This window comes from Monopterus albus, unplaced genomic scaffold (assembly GCF_001952655.1).
Source record: "Monopterus albus unplaced genomic scaffold, M_albus_1.0 scaffold170.1, whole genome shotgun sequence".
NCBI lineage: Eukaryota > Metazoa > Chordata > Actinopteri > Synbranchiformes > Synbranchidae > Monopterus > Monopterus albus.
The window spans coordinates 767992-779096 of record NW_018128050.1 but is presented as its reverse complement, the minus strand read 5'-3'; the positions used below and the strand labels follow the sequence as shown (position 1 = coordinate 779096).

Genomic DNA, 11105 nt, shown 5'->3' with positions numbered 1-11105 from the left:
TCAAAACCCCGTCACCCAGAGATGGTTCAGACTTTTAGCTGCCCAGAGCTCCTCCATGGCTGTTTGACATGACTACTGGCGGCAGGCAGTAGGCGGGGCTGATTTACAGACCGTACTTTGACAACACAGGGTGGAGAAGCTGGAATAACAGCAGGAGGCTGTAGGCAGCAGAGTGCTGGTTAGTACTGCACATAGGGAACGCCAGATATTTTAAAATAATAGAAATTCCGTCTAGCAGGCACAATAAGGTATTATTTTAACATACATTGAGCATACAGTAGTTTTGTTTGTCTGAAAATTTTAACCAGCTGATTTTAAGGAACTTAACTTTAGTTAAATCAAAAGCATAGATTAATACAGGATGGGCCGCCTCCAAAACAATCCACTTGCTCATCCATGATATCGCTGGAGGCAATAACCCTAACCCCAGTTTTATTCATGGACAATACACAGAACTTTGGTAAGTCTGAGCAGAAGCTTTGTCTCGTCTGCCCCAGGTGTGGACACATTTATTACAGTGAGGTGCTGAGTGGTGCTGAGTGGGGGAGGTTTTAAATGACCAGCTGCAGCCAGAGGAAGGGTGGAGGCGAGAAAAGCCTAAAATATCCTGGAAACAACAGAGAGACAGTGCTGCTATGAGAGAGCAGAGCTGGAAAGTAAAACAAAGAGTTGCAAAGTGACTCAACTGCTGAGAAACCACGAGAGCTGAGTGTCACCGAGGTTACAAATATTTTTCTAAAGAAGGTAATTTAATGAACAGTCACTCAGTGTAGAGCTGCAGAACACCTGGACCAGGGTAACATTAATTTCACCTGAAAACTAAGCAAACTCTCAGCACAGATTTACCATTTTACCATGTTGCTTACAAAAAAAGGTATATATAAAATAAAAAGCAGGGGTTGCTTCAGAGCCATAGTATTTTTTACTGTGAAATGAATCTTAGAGCATCACGGCTGCATGCAAAGGTGAAGACAAAGGCACAATTTTGAACAACAAAGATGAAACAGGAGAGAGAGCAGAGGGAAACATCAGAAAGAAGTCCAGAAACACCAGAGGTCAGTCAGAGGCTGAACCCAGCAACAGCACACACACAAAGTCAGTGTGTCATTATCACCCAGGTAAGGCTGGTTTTATTTCAGTGTTGTGTCAGCAGGTACATCCAATCAGTGCCTGTGTAGGGTCACAGTCACCTGGTGATATCGGTATGTACACCTGTCACACAATATTGTTATTTTCCATAGTCTGAGCAGAACACTAGTGACCTGAGGATGGAGCCTGTGAGAACTCTGCATCATACTTCTTGGATTGTTTAACTGAATTAAATGTTAAATTAATGGTCAGTACAAAGCCTGTCCTTCAGGTACAGTACAAACTGTGACAGAAAACCGACTGGTCCAGTCTATCCAGAAATATGCTGTGTTGAATGCACATGTGAGATCTAATAATACTGACACTTTTCCGCTGACTATGTTTAATTTGTTGTGTTCTAAGAGCTCAGTCTAAGTGTTGTGATGTGCTGGACGTGCACTAGTCTCAGACTGTGTCTGTCTGCTGTGACCATGTTCTGTCGAGTCAGACTCAACCAGAGAGGGAAATGTTCTAAAAAACCCAAACTTGGTGCTAAAAGAGGCTAAAAAGCATTAAAACATCCATAATATGTACCTGTGACAGCCTGTTTGGAGGCGGAGGACTGCAGACCGACAGCCTTGGTTACCACGGTGATGGTGTACCGGGTGCCCGGCCGCAGGCTGCTCAGCTTGGTGGAGGTCACATCGTTCTGCAGACTGACATTCTTCATCAGAACTCCGTCCTGGTCCGTCAGCAGAACCCCAACCTGTTCAGCTCTGCCCAGACCCGCCTGCCAGGACACACTGAGGCTGTCTGAGGATGAGGAGGCCACCTGCAGGTCATGGACAGGGGAGGGGGCTGGAGAGGGGAGTCGAGGGGAGGAAGGATTCACACTTTACTAAAGTACTAATTACAGAAATTACATAACAAGTAAAAGTCCTGCACTGAAATAGTTATTTATATGACCAAAAAGCATTATCAGAGAAATGCGGTATATACTGTACATACTAAGTACTCAGTGAAAATACTACTATACAAGTATAGGTTGTTCATCCTGATGCATTAATGTGTAAAAAGGCATTTAACAGATTGCAGCTCATTATTAATTGTTTTATATCAGGCGACAAAAAATGATTGTTTTCATCATGAACTCATCGGCTGATTACTTAGTCAATTAACTGATCGACTGTTGGTTTGCGAAACGTCAAAAATTAGTGAGACATTGCCCAGAGCCAGGTGACATCTTCACGTTACTCATTATCGTTTACAGGGAAAAACAGCAAACTGTCCCATTAGAGAAGCTGGAACCTTAAAACATTTGGTATTTTTACATGAAAACTAACTTGATTATCAACACTGCTGACAGCTGCAGATACTGCTCAGACAGTTACTTTATGCTAAAACCTTTTTTATAAACTCATCATATGTTTTGTTTGTAATTTTTTAGACTGCTCCATCTGCCAATACAGTCGCAAGGAAAAACTAACGGCACCGTTTGCAACTTCCTGGTTTTCTCCATAAACTGGTCATGAAATGTGACAAATAGCAACAAACATAATATTTCTAAGCTGATAAAACACAAATAGTCCTGATCTTTCATGTCTTTATTGAACACACCTGTTAAAGATCTGATCACATTTCAAGACCAATTTATGGAGAAAACCAGGAAAATGCAAACGATGTGTACTTATTGTCTAAATAGCCAGGCTGGTCTCCACAGACGGAGGAGGAGTTAGAGCTGCTGCGTCTCACCTGTAGCTGCTGTGGCGTGGACAGGTGCAGCGCTCTTGTTCCCAGCTCTGGCCACCACGCTGACGGTATACAGAGTGCCAGGGAGCAGGGAGCTGAACCCAGACTGGGGCGCTGCAGAGCCCATGACTCTGGTGCTGGAGATGAACCTGGAGCTGGCGTCCTTCAGAGTCAGATCATACCAATCCACGTGACCAGCAGCACGAGACCAGAACACTGTCAGACCCGGTAAAGCACTCTGAGCTGTAGACAGGCTTTTATACTGAGCCGGATCCAGCTGGATGTCCAGTTGAGCCGGGCTGACCGGGTCTGAGAGAGGAGACGGGGAACGGGAAGGGGATCAGACTGAGTGTGGTGGTCCATATGGTTCTGAAGGATCCACATTTTTAAGATTCATATCATCATAGTGTGACACTCAACTCATATCTGAACAAAAACCTAATTTAGACATGAATCACTAGTAAAAATGATCATAACTTGCAGGCTTATAAGACCATGGCTCATTTTATTCATCCATAAGAATCATGGAAACTAGAAACCACCCCATTCAAATCAGGCAACACTGGTGATAAACTATGAATATCCACACAATGAAACCATGAAACCATTACAGTAACATATAAAAGTAATGTTCTACTCTAAAATTTCATTGCTTGTGTATTTCAGATGAAGGTGTTACATATTTATCTAGTCAGTTAACAGCAGCCAACATGTTTCCATAAAGTCAAAGGAACATTACTGACGTTTCCAGCTGCTCAGACCTTAACTTACTGCTGAGCAGCTCAGACCTGCTCTACACGTCATGTAGTGTTAACTGATGGACGCGCAGTGCTCTGAGATGAAAGACGTTTCTAAGACTCTCCCTCCATCTCTGAATGCCTGGACGTGCACTGTTTGGTGTCTGCGAGTAAGACCATGAAGCCCTGACTGAGCGTATCCTGTGTTTGTGCGGCAGCACTGATGGACGGGCTCGATACCATTGTTTTAGCTGCTTCAAGAATGCGCCTTTTCATCATGCCAGTGTGAGGCCGCACAGGAAACAGAAAAGAACAAACAGGGCGGGGCAGGACGAGGACCGGAAGAGCCCCCCCAGACACAAAACATCCAGCTCAGTCCTGAACTCTGACCTGTTCTTAATAATGGTTTCCTCCCTGAGGAGACTCCACTGCTTCCTGTTGGCAGAGCCCTGACACCCCAAGGACGACATGTGCAACTAGGCACAGACCCAACAGAACATACACGGTCAGTGATCTCACCTGCACACGCAGGTCAAAGGCAACCAAGTGCATTTACTCAAGTACTGTTCTGAGGTATCTGTACTTTACCTGAGTATTTCCATATCCTGCTACTTCATACTGTGACTTCACCACGTGTCAGAGACAAACCTTGTGCTTTTACTGCACTATGTGTACCTAATAACTTCAGTTCCTTTTCAGAATCAATTAATCAAACGAAATACAGTAGAATCATAAGACATGTCTCTGATACTGGATCATAGTGACTAATTACTGTGTCCACCACTTTAATGCTGCAGCTGGTAAAGGTGGAGCTGATGGTAACTACCTTATATACTTATACTGTGAAGTACTTTACATCCTGCTGGGTAGCTGGTGGATTTCCCACTGGGATCAACAGAGTCTGATGATTCTACTGGGTTTGGTTTGATTCATCTGATTCTGGGAAGGAACTGACGTTATCAGGTACATGTAGTACAGTAAAAAGTACACGGTTTGTCTCTGACATGGAGTCACAGTATGAAGGAGCAGGACATGGAAGTACTCAAAGTACAGATACATCTGATTTGTTCTTTAAGTAATGAAGTACTGTCCTCTCAGATTACTCAGTGAGGGCCTCTGGTATCCGCTGCTACAGAAACAATGTGCGGAGGGAAGTGGCTTGGGGGGGGGTGTTCTGGAAACAACTACTTGAGATGAGATGAAGACCATTGTTAGAGAGCTCTGGTGAGCTCCAAGTGTTTCAGATCAGGACGCTCAGTTGGCAGCAGTTCAAGCTGTGGCCTCGCACGTAGAGAGGATGTGGAGTTTAATGAGGCAGGATGGGAGAGAAACTCTGTCCAGCCACGGCCACCGACCAGCATCAGTACACAGCTGCTTCGGTAGCTTCTCACCTCAAAGGGCTTCTTTAAGGTCAGGCTTTATAGTCTGATATGTAACAGCACATGTGCACGTGTTGTGTTTCATGCTGCACTGGATCTGTTTTTGATCCTTTGTTCATCATCAGGGGAATATCTGAACAGGTTTGTTCTGTTTCTTTATGACCGTATCAGAGTAAATGGATTAATAATGTGCACACTGTGCTCTATAATGGTACAGAATCTCCACAGTCACATGCACAAGCATGTGCATGCAGTGACCAGGGAGCCTATGTTGTTGTGCACCTGGGAGCATGGTGTCCTATGTCCCAGTAAGTAGAAAAGGAACAGACTGGATTTGGTGAAGATGAAATTCACCAGCTTGTCATGTCTGTGTTGGACCAGTTTAGTTCCACTTACCTCAGCATGATGGGAACACTGGGAAATTTTAACCATGAATAACCTATGGATTTTTATCTTCCGTTTTTGTTCCTTCTGTTCATAATCATGAAATAAATCATTGACCATAAACCTATATATGCATTTGCTATAATAGCCACATTGATGTGTGGATTGAAACAGCAGCACGTTCTGAACTGAGGAGCAGCTCACAGCTGATCTCCACTTATTATTCTTTATTAGTTTTAGAACGAGCACTTTTGCAAACTTGAGCCTCAATTTAAACCCAAACTTCCTTAAGACCCCTTGAATTTCATTTTAACGACTCTGTCCGTGCACATGAAGCTGCCGTGAACATGCAGATCTCACCTGTGCGCACTGATGCATTGCTCCTCTCTCCGTCCTTCCTGGAAACCACCGTTAACCGGTACAAAGTCCCGGGTTCCAGACCCGTGACGTTACAGATGAAGGCGGTCTCGGTCTCTCCATACGGGTCGCAGTCGGTGGAATGAGCCCGGGAGTTCTGCTCGGTAACCAGGCTGAAGTTACAGGACCGACCGCCGGTGGTGAACGTGACTGCAGCGGAGCGTGGCCCGGAGCTGATCTGGGTCAGGTTCACCGAGCAGCAGGAAACAGCAGAGGTCTGAACCTGAAACAGGAAGTCACATCAGGACAGCACCGACCAGAATGCAGCCAACAAAATAAAGGTAAGTACGTAAACAAATAATGAAAACCAATAAAGAAACGATGGAAAACAACACCCATCGCGCCAGCTCCTCTGCAGCAGCGGTCACTGAGCTCAGGTCAGTTTATACGGTATACATGCTTGTTTTATCACCAGCTAAACACATATACAAACAATACACTCCAAACTGAGCTGCCTCCTTACTGCTGACCTCCCGGTTTTGATCCACACCTCCCCAGTCTGCACACACCGTCTCTGCTCAACGTGTCAGACACGGGATCAGTGTTACTGCGTCAGATATGCATCAACTTCACATTTTAACACAGCATCGCAAACAGCTTTTACATTTCAGAAGAGAGTGAAATTGTGTTTATGATTAGAAACAACAACCAGGGCTACTGTACACCTGAACGTCATGTGCACATAATACCTGTTGAGATGTTTCATAACTCAGTGGATCGTCCAGAGGTTGGAGATTTGTTTACAATTAGAAAAACTCACTGCTAAACGATCTCGGCTCCAAACCCGAGGCAGCTCACACGGAATCACGGGAGATCAGTAGGTCTGTGTCTGAGGATGTGAATAGTGAATAAAGGTACCTGTGTGAGCTGCTCTGCGTAAAATTGCGCAAGGAAAAAAATGGAGATTGTCTGTTTCTACTGCACAGGTGTGTAGAAGAACGTAACTGGTCAGCAGCTTTTTATTTTGCTTGCAGCTACGTTCAAAATCATGTGTAAAATGTGTCCGAATTATCACAAAACTCAACTGTTTATTTATTTTGGAGAGATGCGATGCGAGTGTGCGTCTCAGCCAGAAACTAGGCTGGTTCTTGCAAGTGAACACAATAAGGACATAAAACCTTCACAGTTTGCATGTTCAAATTATTTTTTCAGCGCCCTGCTGGCCTGACTTGCCAAAATCCTAATCTGCCCGTGTTGTCGATCCTGATGGAGTCAAACATTTTAAAAAACAGACACAGATCCGTTAACTCACCGCATTCACGCCCCAAATTAAACCAAGTATCAAACATCTCGTGGCGCATCTGAGCATTGCGGCCGCTGATACAAATCCGTCCGTTCAATTAGCAAAACAGAAACAGGGCATGCTCCCAGATGAGTTGACATAACGAGGGTGTGAGGTTAGAAAAATGTGTCAGCGCTTCACTAATTATCCTCTACACGGGTTTGGCACGTCGTGCGTAAAAGTGTCTCCAAAACGTGCCAGACCAGACTTCGTCCACATCTACATCCTCATCCTCACAACGTGCAGCTGATGGAGTTTCATCTAAACGAGGAGCGGACTGTGTTTTGTGGCAGACTAAAAATAATCTGGAACTTCTTTTTCCGGCGTCCTCCTTCTACTCGGAGACTTGTCGTCAGTTTTATCAAGCAGTCCGGGCTCGTTTCTCTTTCAGGGACCCATCCATCTTTAAACTTTCACTGGGCTGTGAACAGAAACAGGCTCTCTGCAGACCGACACCCCACCCTGCTTTCCTTCCTGCCGGTCTCTGACTTTCTCTGACGACCTTTAGCATCAAACCAAGTTCCATCAGTCTGAGCAGAATCAGCCATTGTTACGGTTGAATAAGAGTTATCCAATCAGGAAGCAGCCTCACACCCAGCGCCAGAAACCTGCTCTAATAATAGGGAACTTCACATTTCAACAGCAAAGAACCTTGTCAGAGGAGCAGCTTAATCACTGACAATCTAACAATTTCTATCTTCAGTCAGGATGTGAATGTTCAAGCTCAGACTTCCACACTACTAAAGCTCATGTGAGTGGGGCATTACTAGGGTCTCTGCCTTTCTCATGGACGCACACAGTCCCTGAGGGGTTCAAACCAGTGAGAGCTGCTTTGACATCAAGCTCATCTCAGGCCTGAACAACAAAAACATTACAGTATGTAGAGTAAAGATTATTTGAAAATTATCCCTAAATTCATCAGCAACACGTTCATTAAATTACTCATTGAGACTAAGCGACTGTATCTCCACCTCCAGCAGCTACACCATGCTCCTCCATGTGCAGTGTGTCCCCCTGCTGAGCCTCAGCCCAGTGCTACCTGTCTGTCTGTTCTCTATTGCTACTTGAGGTACTGAAATTTGTTTATCAAGATATGTGTGTGGTGTTTGTTTCTCATGGTGTTATGTTGTTTGTTCTCAATTGCTGCTGAAACACTGAAATTTCCCCAATGAGGAATCAATAAACTACCTACCTACCTACCTACCTACCTACCTACCTACCTACCTCCCTCCCTCTGTGTTGGCTCTGGGTTTGGTCTCCACCACCTCCTGAGGGAAACCTCTGGCTCTGGAGCTGCCAAATGCTCCACTCTGTTCCCCAGCCGGTCTCTGACCAGTTCTGTCTGCTACTTGCTGTCGAGCACTTCGTGGACAGCGGCTGTTTAGAGTAGTAGCTTCCTGCTGTGGCCCAGAGCCACACAAGAGAACCAGAGCAGTAACACTGTGGTCTGGACACTAAACAATGAGCTGAAGGTCACTGTAAAGCTCTGTGGAGCCGAGGGCAGCTGCACATTCAGCTGATCAGTCTCTGCAGGTTTGTCAGTACCAGAGACACCTGAACATTAAACACTGTTTTCATATTGTTGTTTCACACACTGGTATAAAAATATAGATTGGAGCCACTTCAAATAGTGAAATCAAAGCAGGAGAGAGAAAGCAGAGCTACAGCGCTACTTACAGCTGTCGCTGTGGTCAGTTCAGAAGCTGTGGTCTGAAGTGTAGTTGCTGTTGTAGGGCTCGTGGTCATTGTTCTGGTCGTGGTTGTAGCTGCAGGAATTGTACTGGCTGTGGTGGTGGTTGGAGTGGTTTGGATGGAATTGGTCATGGTTGTGGTTGGAGGGGGAGCTGTAATAGCCGATGTAGTTGTGGTGGTCGGAGGAGCTGTAATCGCTGTAGTTGTGGTTACAGGAGTGGCGACGGGTTCGGTTGTAGTTACAGGCATTGTTACAGCAGTGGGGATGGGTTCGGTTATAGTTGCAGGTGTGGTTGTGGGTGGGGCTGTTGGAGCTGAAGTGGTGATGCTCCCTGTAGACATCACCCTGGCTGTTGGAGATGTGGGTGCAACAGTTGGAGTTGTGGTGCTTGCTGAAGTTTTTGGATGAACTCTGGAGACTGGAGGCAGCATCGAGGTGCCTGGGGATGGAGTTATGGAGGTCGTAGGCAGGGCATGATGAGTGGATGGTGTAGCCGTCTCCACGGCAGACGTCATATTTGCTATGGAAAGTACATGAGAGGTGGAGGGTGGTGAAGACGTGGTGTCAGATGGCACGACAGCAGATGTGGATCCAGCAAAAGCCGAGTCAGGAGAAGCGGCTGTGAAACCAGTTTTTCCTCCTGTGGTCACCTGGGATGAAACTGTGGTGGAAACCAGAGTATCTGCACTGGCTTCTGGTGACTCACGTCCAGTCCATGTGGTGGAACTCTGCCGGTACACAGATGTGGTGCTGGCGTCAGTCTTCAGTCCAGACGAACTCTCTGCAGATCGGTCAGTGGTAAACACAGCTGGACTGGACCAGGATATGCGGCTGCTGTTCAGAGCTGGAAGCTCCGTGACTGGAGTTGAAGCATCAGAATGAAAACCTGCTGTTACCGACCTCCTGGTCCGAGGCCTGGTCCCATCGTTTACATACATTGAAGTGCCACCAGTTATCGATGTGTGGGCGTGTAAGGTGGGGATCCATCTGGTGGTTCTGTGGGTTTTTACTGTGTTTGATAATTGCTCATTGATCACAGTTATGGCGGGACTTCTGATGGTGCTGCCCACAGGTTTATGTGTGGATGAATAAAAGATAGTGGAGACTGAAGTTGTGTCTGAAACATAAGGAGAACAGAACTTAAGTCATATGCAAAAAGATCATTTAACAAACATGCAGAACACACAAGAAAAAATGTAAGTATATGGTCACATCGTTTATTTAAGTAAAAATGTTTCACACCCATTTAGTTTAAATGAAGGGAACAAGCTGAAACATGTTGCTCTTTAGTCTACAAGTCTAAAGTCAGATTCTCACCTGTCTCAGGACATAAGGACGTGATCAGCTGATTCCCTCCTGAGTCCACATCATACCTCATCCACTTTGAAGTCTGTGGGTTTTCTGCGGCCACCACCCAGTATCCCAGTTTCTTCAGGTACATGTGTGTCTCAGCCAGTCCCAGCGTGCCCTCTGTGCCGTAGCAGCTCCACGCCAGCGCACTGCTGCAGTTGCTGAGCTTGGCGAGGCGGGTATGGCGTGGCAGGTGAGGTCTGGGATCAGCCCAGAGACACCTGGAGGACTGCGTGTGGATCAGCCTGGCTCCATCTATCCATCCCCAATGATGGGCGGGGTTAGTGACATCACAGCGGCCCAGGGTGACGACCTGACCTTGTGGTATGAGACACAAGCTCCTGGGGCTCAGCGTGATGAGGAAACCAGCTGAGGAGAGACAAGTTAACATCAGCACAGAGGGGTCAGGAGAAAACTGCTGCAAACAGGAGTCTGAGTTCAGCTGAGAGACACAACTCAAACGGTCAGACTGAAGCAAAGAGCTGAAAGGGGATGAGACGCTACCAAGGGGAGCTGCCGAGTCACACAGGTGCAGGGTGACATCTGGTTTTCACAGCGTAACGTTCTGTGCAGCGCCCGAAGCTAACAAGGAGGAGCTGTCAGACACCAGTGGAGGTCTACGGCTCAGACCAGTAAGGTGAACCTGGGTCTGGACTCACACACGTTATGTTTCTTTTACATTTTCAAAACCCACAAAACAACACTGAATTATTTTATGTTCATTCATAACTTCAACCCAAGTTGAGTTAGAGCTACAGTATGTAACTTAGCAGTACTAATCCCACTAAAACCTTTTATAAGCTGATGTCTCTGCTGCCAGTTCAATGAGTCTGGGTCCCAGGAGGCTTGGACAGCACCTCTCCACGTTAGGACACGTTTTAGAGCAACAACAATATTTGAAAATAAGTTACATTGCTAAACACAGTTGAAAATGATGCAAAATAAGTAAAAATCTACACAAAACAGCCACAAGAAGACACAAACCGACTCCTCTGTGAGTGTGTGTGTGTGTGGGGGGGGCATTGTCTCCTAATCCGTCTATGGGT

General features: G+C 46.0%; 1 protein-coding gene across 4 annotated transcripts in view; it reads right to left on the bottom strand.

Annotated features, from left to right (window-relative positions):
- The window catches only part of ptprbl (protein tyrosine phosphatase receptor type B, like), a 35589-nt gene that overhangs the window by 22226 nt on the left and 2258 nt on the right, over window positions 1-11105 (bottom strand). For 3 of the 4 annotated variants that reach the window (XR_002276228.1, XM_020615807.1, XM_020615806.1), the window contains exons 2-6: window positions 10027-10428; window positions 8694-9826; window positions 5678-5957; window positions 2821-3126; window positions 1663-1926 (exon numbers count right to left, since the gene is read on the bottom strand). Coding sequence is in view for 3 of the 4 variants with exons in the window: in XM_020615807.1 (XP_020471463.1) it covers window positions 1663-1926; window positions 2821-3126; window positions 5678-5957; window positions 8694-9826; window positions 10027-10428 (2385 nt within the window). In the remaining variant the exon portion in view is untranslated. Of the gene's footprint in view, window positions 1-1662; window positions 1927-2820; window positions 3127-5677; window positions 5958-6986; window positions 7510-8693; window positions 9827-10026; window positions 10429-11105 lie in introns of those variants that run through there. The other variant, XM_020615809.1, reaches the window with a different exon arrangement.